This window comes from Oncorhynchus tshawytscha, linkage group LG03 (assembly GCF_018296145.1).
Source record: "Oncorhynchus tshawytscha isolate Ot180627B linkage group LG03, Otsh_v2.0, whole genome shotgun sequence".
Classification (NCBI taxonomy): Eukaryota; Metazoa; Chordata; class Actinopteri; order Salmoniformes; family Salmonidae; genus Oncorhynchus; species Oncorhynchus tshawytscha.
This window is the reverse complement of record NC_056431.1, coordinates 72,961,332-72,984,784: the sequence shown is the minus strand read 5'-3', so window position 1 is coordinate 72,984,784 and position 23,453 is coordinate 72,961,332. Positions and strand designations below refer to the sequence as shown.

At 41.8% G+C, this 23,453-nt stretch overlaps 1 protein-coding gene across 1 annotated transcript; it reads left to right on the top strand.

Annotated features, from left to right (window-relative positions):
- The first annotated feature begins 116 nt into the window (after window positions 1-116).
- Window positions 117-19,937, top strand: LOC112224798 (glutamate-rich protein 6-like). Its single transcript, XM_042319988.1, has 13 exons — window positions 117-351; window positions 486-543; window positions 1,267-1,406; window positions 1,530-1,612; window positions 1,789-1,905; window positions 8,831-8,971; window positions 9,219-9,379; window positions 16,638-16,699; window positions 16,856-16,998; window positions 18,009-18,078; window positions 18,240-18,322; window positions 18,577-18,805; window positions 18,993-19,937. Exons 1-11 carry the CDS (start codon window positions 315-317, stop codon window positions 18,263-18,265), a joined length of 1,038 nt encoding a protein of 345 aa, XP_042175922.1. The 5' UTR covers window positions 117-314; the 3' UTR covers window positions 18,266-18,322; window positions 18,577-18,805; window positions 18,993-19,937.
- The last annotated feature ends 3,516 nt before the right edge of the window (window positions 19,938-23,453 follow it).

Here is a 23,453-nt window from a genome sequence, read left to right as displayed (position 1 = left end):
GAATATTTATACATGATTTCATTAGTATTTGTCATTGATCAGGGGCTATTTCTTTTCGTGTGAGTGCCACTTACCCCATAAAACCCTGTCAGTATGAGTGGGGTGCCGCCCACAGATGCTGGTGTTGCGCAATAATTCAAGATTCTGGACAACACGACTGACCTTTCCGCCCCTCGGTTCTTAGCGGAAAACGTGCAAAACCCAGTGGGCCAGTTGACCTGTGACAATCAGAAAGACCCCGTTGCAACACTTGTGACGGACAGGTTAATTTGTAAGTTTAAGTTTTATCTGACAACATTTACATTTGCCCACGGATGGCGTCGGATGACATTTGGAAAGTCTGTGAATTGGGTGAGTAAGGGGTGAGTAGACTAGCTCACTGATGAGATCGCATGTTCACTCCCTTCTCGTTGTATTGTAATTGAATAACGTTACATCTAGAAGCAGATAGCCTGCTTAACGTTTCCTTCGCTGTGCAATGCTAGGTGAGAAAACAAAGAGCCATGCCAGGACTACTTTGAGCACAGATGAAAAAGTTATAATGTAAGACTTTTAGTATTATTTCAGGTTCAATGAGAGATTTTTAGAGAGATATGTAGCCAATATGCTGGTAGGGTTTGGCCCAGGTAGCCTGTTGGGGGACAGTGGAACTGGATACAAGTGATTGAAACCAACCACGCTTCAGCCATTCGCCTTCACTAAGTTCATATGCTGATGATAAAATGAAGGAGGATTTTAGATATTATTTTCGTGGCCCAGGAAGTAATTACAATCGGCATGCAAACCCCTCCCATGTGATTGGCAAATGAGTTGCAAACACAATATATTGGTCAGAATTTGTACCAATCTCATGTTTTTCCTTTTGTATTCCCGTTGTGATAAAATGTATAAAATGTCATGTATAAAATCCTCCATTTTATTTTCTAAATCAGTGAAGTAGGCCAAATCCTGGCCCCGATGAAGGGTGGAAATGTGTTCATTTTACTCTGAGCAGTGAATCAATTGTTATACACTTCCACTGCCCTCTGACAGTTCCTCAGCTTCTTCTTCACTTCAGTTTGCTCCTCAATTCATGCGCCTCCTTTGGAGAGTGAGGTAGCAGCGTTGTTACCTTCACCCCAGTAGCCTATAAGTATTCACATCATTGTCGTACAATTATTAACCACTGTTGCATTTCATAACAAAATTGGCATGCGCTTGAAACTATTTTGACCATAGTCTGAACATGCTTGAAGAACAGGCCCTCTTTTTCCCTACACCATCCAGCACGCTGCCAAGGAGCGATTCTACCACAGCAGAGTTCATAGAGGTCCACGTGCTGGACGGCACATCCATCACCATAGTCAGCGCCAGCACCCAGACAGACTGGGAGTGGGTGGAGCAGGCACTCACAAACAGCTGTCAAGGTAGTCAGAATGTCCGATGGGTTTTGGGTTCGAATGAGTCACACTTTTTTTTTTTGCTGCTCTCCCCCTCTGACGACTCAAACATCTGTCAGCACCTTCCTACAATTATTTCCTCTCTCGTAGTTCAAAGTAAAGTGGAGAGGTTTGAGCCAAAAGCCTCATCACAGACAGTTCCCCAGAGTATAGTTATTGGGCCAGATTCAGAGGTAAGGTAATGTATATAGCCTACGGTATATGATTAGTTAATAGAAAACAGTTCAATCACAGTAGGCTATTCAATCAACCAATTTACTACCAAACCCAACAAACTGAAAATAGATCACAACAAACTGAAGAATTGAAATGGTATAACAGGGTTTATCTTTTGTGTCCTCTTTGGAAGATTGAAGAGACAGATATGGAGAAGGAAAATGAGTTGTATGGTATACCTAATGTGGGGCCACCTTCCATGTTGGCCTACAAACCAGAGTCGAAACAACCGCCTGTTCATTTTGAAAAGGTAAGCAACCTCAAGCACTTTGGATGAGAAATGATACAATGACTACAAAGTTAAAGTGAGGACTGTCAGCTTTAATTTGAGAGTATTGTCATCCATATCAGATGAACCGTTTTGTATTAAAGTAGTAAAAAGGACATTATTTTGGTCCCATATTTCTAGCACGCATTGACTTACGATAAGGGCTGTGTTTTGACTAGGCTTACCCTGGCGTGACGTTTTGATAACCATGTTCTCAAAAATGACACAATACATAATTTACCGTTCAATTATATTGCGCACAAAAATAATCTGAAACACAACCAAAACTAACAGCAAGTGCATCCAACAATTTTGTGGAGTCACAACGAGCTTGATTTAGTCATTAAGTGCTATGAATATGGGACCAAATACCTAACTTCTTACTACTTTAATACACATACAAGTTAATTTTTTTCTATACTTTTTATCCCCTGTATATACACAAAGTGCAGTAATTTCGAAACGGTTCCCCCCCGATATGAATGAAAATACCCTCAAATTAAAGCTGACAGTCTGCACTTTAACCTCATAGTCATTGTATATATTTTTTTTGTAAATCCAAAGTGCTGGTGTACAGAGCCAAAACGACAACAAATGAGTGTCACTGTCCCAACACTTTGGGAGCTTACTGTATTTTTTTTATTCCCACAGTGCTTCTTGTTTTCATGATGACATATTTCATGTTACATACATAATATTGTACTGCACATGCATACACTACCGGTCAAAAGTTTTAGAACACCTACTCATTCAAGGGTTTGTCTTTATTTTTAGTATTTTCTTCATTGTAGAATAATAGTGAAGACATCAACTATGTAATAACACATATGGAATCATGTAGTAACCAAAAAAGTGTTAAATCAAAATATATTTAATAGCCACCCTTTGCCTTGACAGCTTTGCACACTCTTAATATTCTCTCAACCAGCTTCATGAGGTAGTCACCTGGAATGCATTTCAATTAACAGGTGTGCCTTCTTAAAAGTTCATTTGTGGAATTTCTTTCCTTCTTAATGCATTTGAGCCAATCGGTTGTGTTGTGACAAGGTAGGGGGGTATACAGAAGGCCCTATTTGGTAGAAGACCAAGTCCATATTATGGCAAGAACAGCTCAAATAAGCAAAGAGAAACCACAGTCTATCATTACTTTAAGACATGAAGGTCAGTCAACACCGAACTTTGAAAGTTTCATCAAGCGCTATGATGAAACTGGCTCCCATGAGGACAGCCACAGGAATGGGAAACCCAGAGGTACCTCTGCTGTAGAGGATACGTTCATTAGAGTTACCAGCCTCAGAAATTGCAGCCCAAATAAATGCTTTAGAGTTCAAGTAACAGACACATCTCAACATCAACTGTTCAGAGGAGACTGTGTGAATCAGGCCTTCATGGTTGATTTGCTGCAAAGAAACCACTACTAAAGGGCACCAATAAGAAGAAGAGACTTGCTTGGGCCAAGAAATAAGAGCAATGGACATTAGAACAGTAAAAAATATGTCCTTTGGTCTGGGGTCCAAATTGGAGATTTTTGGTCCCAGTCTTTGTGCGACGCTGTGTGGGTGAATGGATGATCTCTATGTGTATTTCCCACCATGAAGCATGGCGGAGGAGGTGTGATGGTGTGGGGGTGCTTTGCTGGTGACACTGTTTGTGATTCATTTAGAGTTCAAGGCATACTTAACCTGCATGGCTACCACAGCATTCTGCAGCGATACACCATCCCATCTGGTTTGGGATAGGTCCCACTATCATTTGTTTTTCAACAGGACAATGACCCAACACACCTCCAAGCTATGTAAGGGCTATTCGATCAAGAATGAGAGTTACGTTTTATTCGTAAGATAAATTTGAAGTGTTTTAATGAGCAGGCTTTCTTTCATGATTTGTTTTATTTTGACTAGAGCAGATTGAGTTTATCCCTGATGTGAAAACTGCCTGGAAATTCTTTCACAATGTTTTTTTCCAAATAGTAAACAAACATGCCCCATTCGGCAGGTTCAGGGTTAAAGGGCGGGTTAATCCATGGTTTTCTTCTGAGCTGTCTTGTATTATTCACAACCGTAATCTAGCCTGGGCTAAAGCAAGGAAATCATGTTCTGATGCTGATTGGCTTATTTTTAGGCAGTTACGAAACAAGTGTTCTTTTCTTCTCAGGAAGACCAACTCTGAATATTTTATGTCTGTTACCACTGATAACCTGAATGACCCTAGAAAGTTTGGAAGGCTATTAAGTCTATGTCTGGTAACAGTAAGGTTAATGAATTACCGTCATGTGTTTTGAAGGACTCTGTTGCTATATATGACAACTGAAATGCTGAATCTTTTCAATGAGCACTTTGTATCGCCTGGTAGTCTGTTTGATTCAGTGTCCTCTGTCTCTGTACAACCCTGTGTGGATGAACCAGTGAGAGCTGGTCAAACTTTGAGCTTTTTGCCATTCTCAGTGCAGGTGGTACATAAAGCCCTGAAATCCTTAGATCAGAGAAAGCCTGCAGGTCCTGATGTTTTTGTTCCCTGCTTTTTAAATCTGGCAGCTGATTTCATAGCTGAACCACTTACATATCTGTTCAATCTAACCCTGGAATGTAGTGAAATCCTGAAAATCTGGAAATCAGCATTTGTCCTACCACTTTTAAAAGGGGGAGATCCAACTCTTTAAATAATTATAGGCCAATCTCAAAGCTGTCACCCCAGGTGAAAATACTTGAACCCCTTGTAAGTGAACAGCTAAAAGAGTTTTTATTTACTAACTCTATTTTATCAATGTACCAATCGGGCTTCAGGAAGAAGCATAGCACAATTACAGCAGCCATAAAGGTTTTAAATGATATCACTGAAGCCATTGACAAAAAACAGCACTGTGTCTCACTTTTTATTGATCTCTCTAAAACTTTTGATACAGTTGATCCTGCTATACTAAGGCAGAGATTGTCGAGTGTAGGTCTTTTGGAGCATGCAATTGGATGGTTTGCTAACTATCTGATAGAACTCAGTGCACTCAATTTGATGGGTTTATGTCTGTTAAATTGTCTGTCTTGAATGGTGAGACCCAAGGCTCTGTACTTGGTCCTCTCTTATTCACTATTTATATAAATGATTTAGACAAAAATGTCCAAAATGCACAACTTCATTTTTATGCTGATGACACTGTTATTTACTGTTGTGCCTCGTCTCTTACAAAAGCTTTCCATAACATACCAACTGCTTTTTATACTGTTCAACATACCTTGTGTCAATTGAAGCTTATCCTCAATACTGACAAAACTAAACTAATGGTGTTTTCTAATGCAAGAAATATACCTCTGAACCTTCACCTATTACTACCTGTCAGGGCAAGGAGATTGAGGTTGTAACCTCATATAAATGTCTTGGAATTGTAATTGATGATGGTCTCCCTTAAATTGCATATTCAACAACTTACAAAAACATTGAAGCTGAAATTGGGTTTTTATTTTAGGAATAAGGCCTGTTTTTCTTTTGAAGCTAGAAGGAGTCTAGTATCAGCTACATTTATGCCTTTACTAGACTATGGGGATATTTTATATATGAATGCTTCCGCTCAGTGTTTGAGATCAATTGACACTCTTTACCATGGCACTTTGAGATTTATTTTAAACTGCAAACCCCTACGCACCACTGCACTTTGTATACCAGGGTTGGCTGGCCTTCTCTAGTCACTCGTAGGCTCAGTCACTGGTATACTTTTATTTACAAAGACATTTTGGGTTTACTACCTTTTTATTTGTGCATTTTTATTGTTCAGAAATGTGGTGGGTATTCTCTTCGTTCGCTGGACTTTATCCTGCTAACTGTTCCAAATGTCTGAACTGAATTTGGTAAAAGGGCTTTTATGTACTCTGCGTCATCGTCTTGGAACACCTTACAAAATACTTTTAAACTGGAAGAACTTGTCCTGATTGGTGTTTTTAAATCACTGATGAAGGATTTTGAGGCTGATTCCCTGACCTGTCAATGTTTTTAATTTGCTGTTTTAGACTCTTGTGAATTCAATGGTTTTTACTAGATTACTTGTAGTTTTTCATGTTGTCTGTCCGTAATTTTTTTTGTAATGACTTGGTGCTGCCTATCTTGGCCAGGGCGCTCTTGAAAAAGATATTATAATCTCAATGAGCCCTTCTTGGTTAAGTTAAGGTTAAATAAAAAGTAAATAATATGGAGTGCTGCATCAGATGACCTGGCCTCCACAATAACCCAACCTCAACCCAATTGAGATGTTTTGGGATGAGTTGGACCACAGAGTGAAGGAAAATCAGCCAACAAGTGCTCAGCATATGTGGGAACTCCTTCAAGACTTTTGGAAAAGCATTCCAGGTGATTTAAAAAAAAAAAATGTATTTCACATTTGTTTAACCAGGTAGGCCAGTTGAACAAGTTCTCGTTTACAACTGCGACCTGGCCAAGATAAAGCAAAGCAGTGCGACACAGACAACAACACAGAGTTATACAAGGAATAAACAAACGTACAGTCAATAACACAATAGAAAAGTCTATATACAGTGTATGCAAATGAGGTAAGATTAGGGAGGTAAGGCAATAAATAGGCTGTAGTGGCGAAGTATTTACAATTTAGCAATTTAACACTGGAGTGATAGATGTGCAAGTAGAGATACTGTGGGGTGCAAAGGAGCAAAAAAATAAATAACAATATGGGGATGAGGTAGTTGGATAGGCTATTTACAGATGGGCTGAGAGAATGCCAAGAGTGTGTAAAGCTGTCATCAAGGCAAAGGGTGGCTACTTTGAAGAGTCTCAAATACAAAATATATTTTGATCTGTTGAATACTTTTTTGGTTACAACATGATTCCATATGTGTTATTTCATAGTTTGATGTCTTCACTATTATTCTACAATGTAGAAGTTAGTAAAAAATAAAGAAAAACATTTGAATGAGTAGGTGTGTTCAAACTTCTGACGGGTACTGAACATGCATACATAATATAGTACTGTACATGCATACATAATAAAGTACTGTACATACATTCTATAGTACTGTACATGCATACATAATATAGTACTGTACATGCATAATATAGTACTGTACATACATAATATAGTACTGTACATGCATAATATAGTACTGTACATGCATGCATAATATATTACTGTACATGCATACATAATATAGTACTGTACATGCATAATATAGTACTGTACATACATACTATGGTACTATACATGCATAATATAGTACTGTACATACATGCTATGGTACTGTGCATGCATAATATAGTACTGTACATGCATACATACATACTATAGTACTGTACATGCATAATATAGTACTGTACATGCATACTATAGTACTGTACATGCATAATATAGTACTGTGCATAATATAGTACTGTGCATGCATAGTTTACATACACTTAGGTTGGAGTCATTAAAACTTGTTTTTCAACCACTCCACAAATCTCTTTTTAACAAACTATAGTTTTGGCAAGTCAGTTAGGACATCTGCTTTGAGCATGACACAAGTCATTTTTCCAACAATTGTTTACAGACAGACTATTTCATTTATAATTCACTGTATCACAATTCCAGTGGGTCAGAAGTTTACATACGCTAAGTTGACTGTGCATTTAAACAGCTTGGAAAATTCCAGAAAATGATGTCATGGCTTTAGAAGCTTCTGATAGGCTAATTGACATCATTTGAGTCAATTGGAGATGTACCTGTGGATGTATTTCAAGGCCTACCTTCAAACTCAGTGCCTCTTTCCTTGACATCGTTTGGAAATCAGCCAAGACTTCAGAAAAAAATTGTGGACCTCCACAAGTCTGGTTCATCCTTGGGAGCAATTTCTAAACAGCTGAAGGTACCACGTTCATCTGTACAAACACTAGTACGCAAGTGTAAACACCATGGGACCACGCAGTCGTCATACCGCTCAGGAAGGAGACACGTTCTGTCTCCTAGAGATTAATATACTTTGGTGCGAAAAGTGCAAATCAATCCCAGAACAACAACAAAGGACCTTGTGGAGATGCTGGAGGAAACAGGTACAAAGGCATCTTTATCCACAGTAAAACGAGTCCTATATCGACATAACCTGAAAGGCCTCTTTTTGGAGATATGTCCTCTGGTCTGAAACAAAAATAGAACTGTTTGGCCATAATGACCATCGTTATGTTCGGAGGAAAAAGAGGGATGCTTGCAAGCCGAAGAACACAATCCCAACCATGAAGCACAGGGGTGGCAGAACCATGTTGTGGGGGTGCATTGCTGCAGGAGGGACTGGTGCACTTCACAAAATAGATGGCATGAGGCAGGAACATTTTATTGAAGCAACATCTCAAGATATCAGGACGTTAAAGCTTGGTCGCAAATTCGTCTTCCAAATGGACAATGAACCCAAGTATACTTCCAAAGTTGTGACAAAATGGCTTAAGGACAACAAAATCAAGGTATTGGAGTGGCCATCACAAAGCCCTGACCTCAATCCTATAGAAAAGTTGTGGGCAGAACTGGAAAAGTGTGTGTGAGCAAGGAGGCCTACAAACCTGACTCAGTTACACCAGCTCTGTCAGGAGGAACGGGCCAAAATTCACCCAACAATTTAAAGACGACGCTACCAAATACTAATTGAGTGTATGTAAACTTCAGACCCACTGGGAATGTGAAGAAAGAAATAAAAGCTGAAATAAATCATTCTACTATTTTTCTGACATTTCACATTCTTAAAATAAAGTGGTGATCCTAACTGACCTAAGACAGGGAATGTTTACTAGGATTAAATGGAATTGTGAATTGTGAAACTGAGTTTAAATGTATTTGGCTAAGGTGTATTTGAACTTCCAACTTCAACTGTACATGCATAAATACATACTGTGGTACGGTACAACATTTTGCATGAGAGGAGTGATGGTGAAGCTTGCCTTACTCTAGATCCCAGTGTTGCCCATCTTTGGATCCTCTGAAGCTCAGTCCAAACTGAAAATAGAGTTTGTTCTATGTGACTACTGCCAGCAACCCTGTAACCCATTCATACGCCGGGAACAATTGGAAAATAATCGTGACCTGGAATTGGTGAGTCCTGCTGACAGTGAGGTTGTTCTTTATCAATTCAAAGCAAATCAATGCAAGTAACAATGGGCCAATCTTTCAATACCTGTTTCAGAGAGAGAGAGACTGGAATGATTGCATTCTAATGTTCCTTTATCGTTCCTGGTGTGGATCACATGCTGCTAAGATTGTAGATATGGGTTAGAATTAAGTTAGAATGAAGTTGTCTCCTACTCCCATTGAACAGTTGTTTTGTTATGTTTCTACTCAGCTCTTTTGCTGTGAACGGGCTCAGAAAATGCGAGCGTTTCTCCTGGAAGAGGAGCGGGCCTTAGCCGCCATGGAGATGAACAGGAAGATTGATGTGGGCCCTCACCCACCCTTCATGAACAAACACGAGAAGAGAGCTGCAAAGGAGCGGGCAGAGCAGAGGTGAGAGGATCTAATTTAGGTAATACCCTGTCCATTTTGGTGTCAGCTGTTTGAAACCCTCTGCAGTCGTCATTCATACAATACTTATTGAGTTTTGCGGAGCAGCGTAGAGCTGTTGTAAAGGAAGTTGTCAAGGAAGTTGTCACTTACTTCCGGCGCCGACAGAGATGGCCGCCTCGCTTCGCATTCCTAGGAAACTATGCAGGTTTTTGTTTTTTTACGTGTTATTTCTTACATTAGTACCCCAGGTCATCTTAGGTTTCATTACATACAGTCGAGAAGAACTACTGAATATAAGATCAGCGTCAACTCACCATCAGTACGACCAAGAATATGTTTTTCGCGACGCGGATCCTGTGTTCTGCCTTACAAACAGGACAACGGAGTGGATTCCATGCAGCGACCCAAAAAGACGACTCCGAAAAAGAGGGAAACGAGGCGGTCTTCTGGTCAGACTCCGGAGACGGGCACACCGTGCACCACTCCCTAGCATTCTTCTTGGCAATGTCCAGTCTCTTGACAACAAGGTTGATGAAATCCGAGCAAGGGTAGCATTCCAGAGGGACATCAGAGACTGTAACGTTCTTTGTTTCACGGAAACATGGCTCACTGGTACGACGCTATCCGAAGCGGTGCAGCCAGCGGGTTTCTCCACGCAACGCGCCGACAGAAACAAACATCTTTCTGGTAAGAAGAGGGGCGGGGGCGTATGGCCAACGTGACATGGTGTGATGAAAGAAACATACAGGAACTCAAATCCTTCTGTTCACCTGATTTAGAATTCCTCACAATCAAATGTAGACCGCATTATCTACCAAGAGAATTCTCTTCGATTATAATCACAGCCGTATATATCCCCCCCAAGCAGACACATCGAAGGCTCTGAACGAACTTTATTTAACTCTCTGCAAACTGGAAACGATTTATCCGGAGGCTGCATTCATTGTAGCTGGGGATTTTAACAAGGCTAATCTGAAAACAAGACTCCCTAAATTTTATCAGCATATCGATTGCGCAACCAGGGGTGGAAAGACCTTGGATCGTTGTTACTCTAACTTCCGCGACGCATATAAGGCCCTGCCCCGTCCCCTTTCGGAAAAGCTGACCACGACTCCATTTTGTTGATCCCTGCCTACAGACAGAAACTAAAACAAGAAGCTCCCACGCTGAGGTCTGTCCAACGCTGGTCCGACCAAGCTGACTCCACACTCCAAGACTGCTTCCATCACGTGGACTGGGAGATGTTTCGTATTGCGTCAGACAACAACATTGACGAATACGCTGATTCGGTGTGTGAGTTCATTAGAACGTGCGTTGAAGATGTCGTTCCCATAGCAACGATTAAAACATTCCCTAACCAGAAACCGTGGATTGATGGCAGCATTCGTGTGAAACTGAAAGCGCGAACCACTGCTTTTAATCAGGGCAAGGTGTCTGGTGACATGACTGAATACAAACAGTGCAGCTATTCCCTCCGCAAGGCTATTAAACAAGCTAAGCGTCAGTACAGAGACAAAGTAGAATCTCAATTCAACGGCTCAGACACAAGAGGCATGTGGCAGGGTCTACAGTCAATCACGGACTACAGGAAGAAATCCAGCCCAGTCACGGACCAGGATGTCTTGCTCCCAGGCAGACTAAATAACTTTTTGCCCGCTTTGAGGACAATACAGTGCCACTGACACGGCCTGCAATGAAAACATGCGGTCTCTCCTTCACTGCAGCCGAGGTGAGTAAGACATTTAAACGTGTTAACCCTCGCAAGGCTGCAGGCCCAGACGGCATCCCCAGCCGCGCCCTCAGAGCATGCGCAGACCAGCTGGCCGGTGTGTTTACGGACATATTCAATCAATCCCTATACCAGTCTGCTGTTCCCACATGCTTCAAGAGGGCCACCATTGTTCCTGTTCCCAAGAAAGCTAAGGTAACTGAGCTAAACGACTACCGCCCGTAGCACTCACATCCGTCATCATGAAGTGCTTTGAGAGACTAGTCAAGGACCATATCACCTCCACCCTACCTGACACCCTAGACCCACTCCAATTTGCTTACCGCCCAAATAGGTCCAAAGACGATGCAATCTCAACCACACTGCACACTGCCCTAACCCATCTGGACAAGATACAGTAGATGATATCGAGTACAGTATATACATATGAGATGAGTATGTAAACCAAGTGGCATAGTTAAAGTGGCTAGTGATACATGTATTACATAAGGATGCAGTCGATGATATAGAGTACAGTATCTACGTATGCATATGAGATGAATAATGTAGGGTAAGTAACATTATATAAGGTAGCATTGTTTAAAGTGGCTAGTGATATATTTACATCATTTCCCATCAATTCCCATGATTAAAGTGGCTGGAGTAGAGTCAGTGTCATTGACAGTGTGTTGGCAGTAGCCACTCAATGTTAGTGGTGGCTGTTTAACAGACTCGTGGCCTTGAGATAGAAGCTGTTTTTCAGTCTCTCGGTCCCAGCTTTGATGCACCTGTACTGACCTCGCCTTCTGGATGACAGCGGGGTGAACAGGCAGTGGCTTGGGTGGTTGATGTCCTTGATGATCTTTATGGCCTTCCTGTAGCATCGTGTGGTGTAGGTGTCCTGGAGGGCAGGTAGTTTGCCCCCGGTGATGCGTTGTGCAGACCTCACTACCCTCTGGAGAGCCTTACGGTTGAGGGCGGTGCAGTTGCCATACCAGGCGGTGATACAGCCCGCCAGGATGCTCTCGATTGTGCATCTGTAGAAGTTTGTGAGTGCTTTTGGTGACAAGCCAAATTTCTTCAGCCTCCTGAGGTTGAAGAGGCGCTGCTGCGCCTTCCTCACGATGCTGTCTGTGTGAGTGGACCAATTCAGTTTGTCTGTGATGTGTATGCCGAGGAACTTAAAACTTGCTACCCTCTCCACTACTGTTCCATCGATGTGGATGGGGGGTGTTCCCTCTGCTGTTTCCTGAAGTCCACAATCATCTCCTTAGTTTTGTTGACGTTGAGTGTGAGGTTATTTTCCTGACACCACACTCCGAGGGCCCTCACCTCCTCCCTGTAGGCCGTCTCGTCGTTGTTGGTAATCAAGCCTACCACTGTTGTGTCGTCCGCAAACTTGATGATTGAGTTGGAGGCGTGCATGGCCACGCAGTCGTGGGTGAACAGGGAGTACAGGAGAGGGCTCAGAACGCACCCTTGTGGGGCCCCAGTGTTGAGGATCAGCGGGGAGGAGATGTTGTTGCCTACCCTCACCACCTGGGGGCGGCCCGTCAGGAAGTCCAGTACCCAGTTGCACAGGGCGGGGTCGAGACCCAGGGTCTCGAGCTTGATGACGAGCTTGGAGGGTACTATGGTGTTGAATGCCGAGCTGTAGTCGATGAACAGCATTCTCACATAGGTATTCCTCTTGTCCAGATGGGTTAGGGCAGTGTGCAGTGTGGTTGAGATTGCATCGTCTTTGGACCTATTTGGGCGGTAAGCAAATTGGAGTGGGTCAAGGGTGTCAGGTAGGGTGGAGGTGATATGGTCCTTGACTAGTCTCTCAAAGCACTTCATGATGACGGATGTGAGTGCTACGGGGCGGTAGTCGTTTAGCTCAGTTACCTTAGCTTTCTTGGGAACAGGAACAATGGTGGCCCTCTTGAAGCATGTGGGAACAGCAGACTGGTATAGGGATTGATTGAATATGTCCGTAAACACACCGGCCAGCTGGTCTGCGCATGCTCTGAGGGCGCGGCTGGGGATGCCGTCTGGGCCTGCAGCCTTGCGAGGGTTAACACGTTTAAATGTCTTACTCACTTCGGCTGCAGTGAAGGAGAGACCGCATGTTTTCGTTGCAGGCCGTGTCAGTGGCACTGTATTGTCCTCAAAGCGGGCAAAAAAGTTATTTAGTCTGCCTGGGAGCAAGACATCCTGGTCCGTGACTGGGCTGGGTTTCTTCCTGTAGTCCGTGATTGACTGTAGACCCTGCCACATGCCTCTTGTGTCTGAGCCGTTGAATTGAGATTCTACTTTGTCTCTGTACTGGCGCTTAGCTTGTTTAATAGCCTTGCGGAGGGAATAGCTGCACCGTTTGTATTCAGTCATGTCACCAGACACCTTGCCCTGATTAAAAGCAGTGGTTCGCGCCTTCAGTTTCACACGAATGCTGCCATCAATCCACGGTTTCTGGTTAGGGAATGTTTTAATCGTTGCTATGGGAACGACATCTTCAACGCATGTTCTAATGAACTCGCACACCGAATCAGCGTATTCGTCAATGTTGTTGTCTGACGCAATACGAAACATCTCCCAGTCCACGTGATGGAAGCAGTCTTGGAGTGTGGAGTCAGCTTGGTCGGACTAGCGTTGGACAGACCTCAGCGTGGGAGCTTCTTGTTTTAGTTTCTGTCTGTAGGCAGGGATCAACAAAATGGAGTCGTGGTCAGCTTTTCCGAAAGGGGGCGGGGCAGGGCCTTATATGCGTCGCGGAAGTTAGAGTAACAATGATCCAGGGTCTTTCCACCCCTGGTTGCGCAATCGATATGCTGATAAAATTTAGGGAGTCTTGTTTTCAGATTAGCCTTGTTAAAATCCCCAGCTACAATGAATGCAGCCTCCGGATAAATCGTTTCCAGTTTGCAGAGAGTTAAATAAAGTTCGTTCAGAGCCATCGATGTGTCTGCTTGGGGGGATATATACGGCTGTGATTATAATCGAAGAGAATTCTCTTGGTAGATAATGCGGTCTACATTTGATTGTGAGGAATTCTAAATCAGGTGAACAGAAGGATTTGAGTTCCTGTATGTTTCTTTCATCACACCATGTCACGTTGGCCATAAGGCATACGCCCCCGCCCCTCTTCTTACCAGAAAGATGTTTGTTTCTGTCGGCGCGATGCGTGGAGAAACCCGCTGGCTGCACCGCTTCGGATTGCGTCTCTCCAGTTAGCCATGTTTCCGTGAAGCAGAGAACGTTACAGTCTCTGATGTCCCTCTGGAATGCTACCCTTGCTCGGATTTCATCAACCTTGTTGTCAAGAGACTGGACATTGGCAAGAAGAATGCTAGGGAGTGGTGCACGATGTGCCCGTCTCCGGAGTCTGACCAGAAGACCGCTTCGTTTCCCTCTTTTTCTGAGTCGTTTTTTTGGGTCGCTGCATGTAATCCACTCCGTTACACTGGTTGTAAGGCAGAACACAGGATCCGCATCGCGAAAAACATATTCTTGGTCGTACTGATGGTGAGTTGACGCTGATCTTTAATTCAGTAGTTCTTCTCGGCTGTATGTAATGAAACCTAAGATGACCTGGGGTACTAGTGTAAGAAATAACACGTAAAAAAACTGCATAGTTTCCTAGGAACGCGAAGCGAGGCGGCCATCTCTGTCGGCGCCGGAAGTGTATGTATGTATGTATGTATGTATGTATGTATGTATGCATGTATGTATGTATGTATGTATGTATGTATGTATGTATGTATGTATGTATGTATGTATGTATGTATGTATGTATGTATGTATGTATGTATGTATGTATGTATGTATGTATGTATGTATGTATGTATGTATGTATGTATGTATGTATGTATGTATGTATGTATGTATGTATGTATGTATGTATGTATGTATGTATGTATGTATGTATGTATGTATGTATGTATGTATGTATGTATGTATGTATGTATGTATGTATGTATGTATGTATGTATGTATGTATGTATGTATGTATGTATGTATGTATGTATGTATGTATGTATGTATGTATGTATGTATGTATGTATGTATGTATGTATGTATGTATGTATGTATGTATGTATGTATGTATGTATGTATGTATGTATGTATGTATGTATGTATGTATGTATGTATGTATGTATGTATGTATGTATGTATGTATGTATGTATGTATGTATGTATGTATGTATGTATGTATGTATGTATGTATGTATGTATGTATGTATGTATGTATGTATGTATGTATGTATGTATGTATGTATGTATGTATGTATGTATGTATGTATGTATGTATGTATGTATGTATGTATGTATGTATGTATGTATGTATGTATGTATGTATGTATGTATGTATGTATGTATGTATGTATGTATGTATGTATGTATGTATGTATGTATGTATGTATGTATGTATGTATGTATGTATGTATGTATGTATGTATGTATGTATGTATGTATGTATGTATGTATGTATGTATGTATGTATGTATGTATGTATGTATGTATGTATGTATGTATGTATGTATGTATGTATGTATGTATGTATGTATGTATGTATGTATGTATGTATGTATGTATGTATGTATGTATGTATGTATGTATGTATGTATGTATGTATGTATGTATGTATGTATGTATGTATGTATGTATGTATGTATGTATGTATGTATGTATGTATGTATGTATGTATGTATGTATGTATGTATGTATGTATGTATGTATGTATGTATGTATGTATGTATGTATGTATGTATGTATGTATGTATGTATGTATGTATGTATGTATGTATGTATGTATGTATGTATGTATGTATGTATGTATGTATGTATGTATGTATGTATGTATGTATGTATGTATGTATGTATGTATGTATGTATGTATGTATGTATGTATGTATGTATGTATATATACATGTGTGTATGTATGTATGTATGTGTATATACATGTGTGTATGTATGTATGTATGTGTATATACATGTGTGTATGTATGTATGTATGTGTATATACATGTGTATATACATGTGTGTGTAAATAAATAAGAATTAGCCTCTTATCGAATGATGGTGTACCTCACACCTCTCAACATACATATGTAATAGAGTATCACAGTATGAGTCAAAATACCCATAAAACCTAGCGGTCAAACAGGGAAATGGTTCCAATCATTTTAGCATTTCATTTTTGGTGGGTAAATACAGGCGAATATATAGATAAAAGTCACCTTGTCCTAGAGAGATCCAAACGTCACGCCATGGTAAGCCTACACGAAACTCAACCCTTATTTTAACCATTTCCCTGTTTGACCGCTAGGTTTTATGGGTATTATGACACCTCCACTGTGGGGCTCTATGGGCCCTTAAAATACTTAAAATCTAGACGTGGTCAAAGAGACACATTTCTGTCAAAGTCTTACGTTTTGGAAAGAAGAGGAGGATGTCTTGGGTTCTCGATCTTCTGAGAGATTTCCACTTAACCTCCCAAAGTAGTGTCCATCACTCCAAGCTGTTCTGATGATGCACTCTGAGGAAGGCCAAACTCTGTTTTAACTTAAGGTTGTTGGAATGGGAACTTCAGAAGGTCCTGAAGAAAGGCAATCAGAACCGATTTTTTTCAGGTAAGAGTCAAATTTTCATGTTCTCACTAAAACACCTTGATACATTAAATAGGTATAACTGTTATAATCTTAACTAATATGAGATGGTGAGTATAGTGACTTTGCACTCTCAGACAAAAATGGCAATACTGGTTTTTTTTTTCTTGTGTTTTTAAGGTCAGATCAAAACCATCTCCTACAGACTGTCCAATGAGGTTTGGACTTTCCGAGAAGAGTCTCACTTCCCTAAGATGGACATCATGAACTCCTCAGATATCTTCACCCTCCAGGGGGAGACAGACAGGCAGCACAGAGAGAGGGTAGGTTTCTGTATTAACACCATCCCTGTACTGGCATTGGCACCAGCTTATCTCATCTGAGTGCTCTCTACACCTATTCCCTTACTGTTACTCCCTTACTGTTCAGGTCCCTGCTATTCCCTTACTGTTCAGGTCCGTGCTACTCACTTACTGTTCAGGTCCCTGCTATTCCCTTACTGATCAGGTCCGTGCTATTCCCTTACTGTTCAGGTCCCTGCTATTCCCTTACTGTTCAGGTCCGTGCTACTCCCTTACTGTTCAGGTCCGTGCTACTCCCTTACTGTTCAGGTCCCTGCTATTCCCTTACTGTTCAGGTCCCTGCTATTCCCTTACTGTTCAGGTCCGTGCTACTCCCTTACTGTTCAGGTCCGTGCTACTCCCTTACTGTTCAGGTCCGTGCTACTCCCTTACTGTTCAGGTCCCTGCTATTCCCTTACTGTTCAGGTCCATGCTACTCCCTTACTGTTCAGGTCCATGCTACTCCCTTACTGTTCAGGTCCATGCTACTCCCTTACTGTTCAGGTCCGTGCTACTCCCTTACTGTTCAGGTCCCTGCTATTCCCTTACTGTTCAGGTCCCTGCTATTCCCTTACTGTTCAGGTCCCTGCTATTCCCTTACTGTTCAGGTCCCTGCTATTCCCTTACTGTTCAGGTCCATGTTACTCCCTTACTGTTCAGGTCCATGTTACTCCCTTACTGTTCAGGTCCCTGCTATTCCTTTACTGTTCAGGTCCATGCTACTCCCTTACTGTTCAGGTCCGTGCTACTCCCTTACTGTTCAGGTCCCTGCTATTCCCTTACTGTTCAGGTCCCTGCTATTCCCTTACTGTTCAGGTCCCTGCTATTCCCTTACTGTTCAGGTCCATGTTACTCCCTTACTGTTCAGGTCCCTGCTATTCCTTTACTGTTCAGGTCCATGTTACTCCCTTACTGTTCAGGTCCCTGCTATTCCTTTACTGTTCAGGTCCATGGACTACCATTAATGAGTGATCTATATGTTTGTTTTTTAGAGAATACATTTGCTTCTGAGGTTCTATCCAAATGGCAAACCCTTCATCACGTTATATCCAGACGGAACAGGTAATGTGTTGTATCTTTTTATTTAAGAGACTCGGGCACTAGGCAATTGTACAACAGCTTAGCAATAAGTTCCTTAGTGAAAACAAAGTTATCCATCTGGGAATGTTGCTATCATCATCTCCTCTGTGGAGGCTGCTGACTTCACCTATATAATCATGGAGGACAAGGATTTAGAGCCAAACTTTGAGGCCATGTTTACAACCAGAGGCCGGTCTACGTGCTACCACCCCAATGGACTTATATGGTGTGTACCATTAATACTTGCCCTGAAAATCACATACACAGATAAACTGTGGCAGTGTTCTGCTGTTACTGCATGTCTATACTGTAACTGTGGCCAACTTGTGTTTGGAAACTGGACCTAAGCTTTGGGGGTGTGGGGGTGTGTGTGTGTGTGTGTGTGTGTGTGTGTGTGTGTGTGTGTGTGTGTGTGTGTGTGTGTGTGTGTGTGTGGGTGTGTGTGTGTGTGTGTGTGTGGGTGTGGGTGTGTGTGTGAAGGGTGAACCTGACCCAGCTGGGAGGCTCCTGCTGCAGTGAGACCGGGGCCCTGAGACGACGCTGGACCTGGCTGGACCTTGAGCCTCACATCCAAGCCCCTCCCTTCCAGCCCATCTGTCTGGTCCTGGGTAGCCACGTCAGCCTCCGCATCCAGTCCCAGGAACGCATCTACCTCACATTCTCCTCTCACCAAAGCAGAGTACGTTTCAACGTGGGCTCCAAACTCAAGGTGAGTCGTCACAGGACTGTCTCAAGTGAGCACATATTGATGAGCTTCTCCGTCGTTCAACATTGATGGATTTTCAAGGATAATTACAGTAATGCACATGAAACAGACATAGCTGATAAGCTGCTAATCTGATGGACACGCTCCATCCCATGTGTTCTGACTGTTTTCTGTTGTTTTTCTCTCCTAGCTAACCCATCCGGAAGGCCTAGTGATGCCGGGGCCAGACATCCTGCAACAACATCTCCAAATGAAAAGCCTGGAGATTTACACTCTGCTGGACCGGATGCAGACCTGCATGGCCTACCAGCACTCGGCCAATCCCCACAACATTAAGCCCCAGTACAGCCTCATTGCCCAGATGCAGAGACTCAAGAGACAGATGAAAAAACAGAGCTCACCCAAAAAGACCAAAGCTCTCATGGCCTCTAAGGACTTATAACAACTGACAACTCAAAGCCTGTGTTGTTCTAGAATTCATATTGTTGCTATGAAACCAAGGCATTTAGCATTTATTATAATTAGAAATAAATACAGTAGCCATGTGTAGCTATGCTAAAATATTAGAAAAGACTGGTCATGTTTCTTGTCAGATACATTTTCAATAGATTTAATGGTTGGCCCATTGTGCAAATTAAGAAATTAGTCAGCAGTCTAAGGAAAATGACGAATGAGGCACCTCACTCTTCAATCACAAGTAGGCCTAGAAGATTTAGTTCAGGTCCCAACAACCCTTGAACCCACCAACCCGTGCATAGGTTACAGCAGTCGTTTAATGGTGCTGGTCGGCTGTACAGCAGCCGTTTAATGGTGCTGGTCGGCTGTACAGCAGCCAGGCAACTTGAAGGACTTGAAGGATGTGTAGTAATGCAGGAAATCTACAAACGGGATAATAATGTTTTGACTTAACTAGTTTTATACTGACTCGGTGCAGGTATCATAGCTAACTCAGAATCTTCAATAGAAATAGGCCACGGTAGACAGAACCTTAATTACTCATCTGTGCAGCAGCCTGAAGGTCAACTGATTGACCATGACATTTCTGAACAGTCTCTTCAGAGGAGCTGTATCTGCGATGTTATGCCCACGGCATTTACATCATTTAAGTAAAAATAAATCTTGTGAGTTAATTTAAGAGTTGGCATATCATATTTTTCCATATATATATATATATATATATATATTTTTTTTTTTTAAGTAGTAGAAGGGGGAAAAAAAACATTGCAATGAGTTTTCATGTCAGTGGCATAACGTTGACTTATCTGAATGCCTGGACCACAGGCATGTGGAGGTCATCTCCAGAATGAGCACCAGGACACAGACCGACTGGTTGGACCAGAGGAGACATGAGGACAGTAGCCGAGGCAAGAGGAGAAAAGTACATTCAGATAGATGAGTGATGATTGTTATAGGTCCGACTTCAGAATTATGCTGATCCTCGAAGCATAGCATGTTGTTTACTTAGCCCAACTACTTCCCTTTCTCCTGACAAATGATTCCTTTGCAGTCAACATTCAGTCAGAAGAAGGGACTATGAAACCTGTAGAGGAATCAGGGATCCCCTTGGAATGTGTGGAGACACGTCTTGATTCCGAGGTAGCTAGGCGAAAAACACCGATGTTTTAGAAATATTTCCTCACTATGAAAAAATATAGTAAATCACTTCAAATCAATTCTAATAAATGTCTATTTCCTGTCTCTGAGAAGTCCCTGAAGTGCTCCAAGAGCGCGATTTGTGTTGAGGGGAAAAGTCTACATCTTCATCTCTGTATTTTTATTGTTACCAGTCTAACAGACATCAGACAGCGTGAAATGTTAGCGTTACTGTAGATACAGAATCCTGAAATCTGGAGTTTCTCCATTTTCACTTATTAATGATGAACAATGTGGGCAATTCTGTTGAATAAATGATGAACTGCCTTTTTGTTGTCTCTCTTTAGAATCTTCCTAAAAACGAGGACCCGGAGATGGATCCGTCCCTAGATAATGAAGTGTTGGCTCACTCAGCAAAGGATCTCCAAACTCCCACAGCTTGCCAAGTAGAAACTAAACAGTCACCAACACATTTTGACATGGTAATGTTTGTTATTATCACTGTTGGATTGTTTCAGAAAACTTTCTTCATGCTGTTTTTTTCTAAGTACATTATGGCTTAGCTGATTCAACTGAACACTGTCACGGTACAGTAATACACCAATTGTATTACGCATACAATATTTTCTTGTATAATTTTTTGGGGGTGTGAAAACAGTGTATTGCTGGTATGTAGGCCACTACAGGCGACTGGCTGTACGGACATGGCTAAAAAGGACAGGCTAAGAGCTGAATGCTTGGTTTCCTTTTAGAGCACAAGGGCATCCAGCTCGGACTCGTCATGGGAGCTCCTGGAAAGTGAGCTGGACTCTATTACCTGTGAGTACTGCCAGCAGCACAGGAAGCCCCCAGAGACCAGCTAGTCCACAATACAGACCCAGAGGAGGTGAGGCCTTCACAAACCACATACACAAGTCTCACACACATATAACTCAGCCAATAAGCACAATCCTATTCGTGTGAAACTGAAATTCACTCCAACCTGCAAAGAACCTCCAGTAACATTTGTCCCTCTGGATGTAATATCCCTGGTTTGATAGTTTGAAATCTCCCATTAGAGGCACAGCCCTTTGGTAGGCTCACCTGCCACTTAGATTGCTGGAGAGAAAAAAAAATCACTTGTACACAATTTTAGATGTCAAAATTAAGATTATACATGAATAGTATTTTTTTTTGTAATGACTTTGTGTATTTATATTGTACAGATTTTATTAGAATTAAATGGCATGTGAGTGTTGCAACCGGGAACAGATTTTTACACGCTACGTGCTTCAGCACTCGGTGGTCCCATTCTGTGAGCTTGTGCGGCCTACCACTTCGCGGCTGAGCCGTTGTTGCTCCTAGACGTTTCCACTTCACAATAACAGCATTTACAGTTGACCGGGGCAGCTCTAGTAGGGCAGAAATTTGACGATTTGACTTGTTGGAAAGGTGGCATCCTATGACGGTGCCTTTTTGAAAGTCACTGAGCTCTTCAGTAAGGCCATTCTACTATGTTTGTCTATGGAGATTGCATGGCTGTGTGCTCAATTTTATACACCTGTCAGCAACAGGTGACGGCTGAAATGGCCGAATCCACTCATTTTGAAGGGGTGTCCAAGTACTTTTGTATATATGGTGTAGATAAAGTGTGTGTATGTATTTATATGTGTTTATTTCTCTGCTGCATTTGAAATGTGTTGTCTCTGTCAGTTGTTTTTGTTACGAAGTGGCCTGGAGGATGGCTGACTGTCTGTCGGAGGGGGAACCTGTGTTCTGCGTGATCCAGGAGAGCTTAAAGATTAATGTGGGCCTTCACCTGCCCTTCAAAACGGCTGCGAAGAGGCGGACGGAGCAAAGGTCAGGACCAGTCTATCTGTGAAAGATGGGGTACTAATACAAGCAACTCTAATTGACTCTACTTTTGATATGATATCCCTCAGCACCACTTTAAATCATCACTGAAATCCTGACGGTACTGTTTCCACGACTCTAAATTCAGAGGTTTTTTTCGTCCTCAGAATAAACTATTTTCAACTAAACCAGATAAGTCTACTCACAAGGTCACCACCCCTTTGTTACATGTAGTATATAATTTAAGGTGCTAAAAGTTATTTCATATCCACTGATAAAAGTGAAAACCTTTTTATTAATACAAATGGACATCTTAGGCTGCTGGACTCCGTTGACATTCAACCTCATAGGTTCTGTTAAAAGTAGTGTTAACCTGCGTAACCATTTGCTATCGACTTTCAAATGAGGTCTGGACTGCCAAGAAGAAGACCCATTCACCAAAATGGAAATCATTGATTCTCCAGACACTCTGCCCCTTTTATGGAGAAGAACAAGGACAGAAGGTATACAAACTGAACTCTTAATGATGATTTGCAGCGTCGGTGATGCTAACAAATAGATTAGCTCACTCAATATACAAGGGTAAAGGCCAATGGATAGGTCTATGTTACTATACAGTCAATTCATGATTACGGGTTTGATTTTACAGAGAAAGACCACGCTTTTCAAGTTCTGAGAACAGGCAATCATTTGTTATCATATTGCCAGACGGAACAGGACAGGTTTTGCATCCTTTTGGAGAGATTACTCAGAGAATATATACAAAATACAGGTATGACATTTATAAAAAATACAATTATTAAGTTTCTGTATTTTCATTATAACTTTTTCAAAAGTATTGATGATTTGAGAATAAACAGGATGGTGGGATCGTTTACCCTAATGGTGTGCAAGCCATCCATCAGGAAGGCTCGCCTGTCTCATATCTTCTGTGACACTAGAGGACAAAGATCTCCTCCCAGAAATCCAGATCGTCTTTACATTCATATCATAATAATGGCATTTATGAAGAAATGCAGTGCCTTTTTTGACTTCATCAGTACTGTGTGCATTTGGGAAGCTGCTGTTCTCCAGGTGACATGTTGAGTGGGAGTTTTCTGACAGTGTGCGCCTGCTTGAAATAAAATATTTTAGCCTTCACCTTTTCAGCTTCATTGGGGCCTGTGTAGGCTTACTTTAATGTCAAGTTTACAAATGTATCTGTGATCTTGCTGTTTTGCATGTT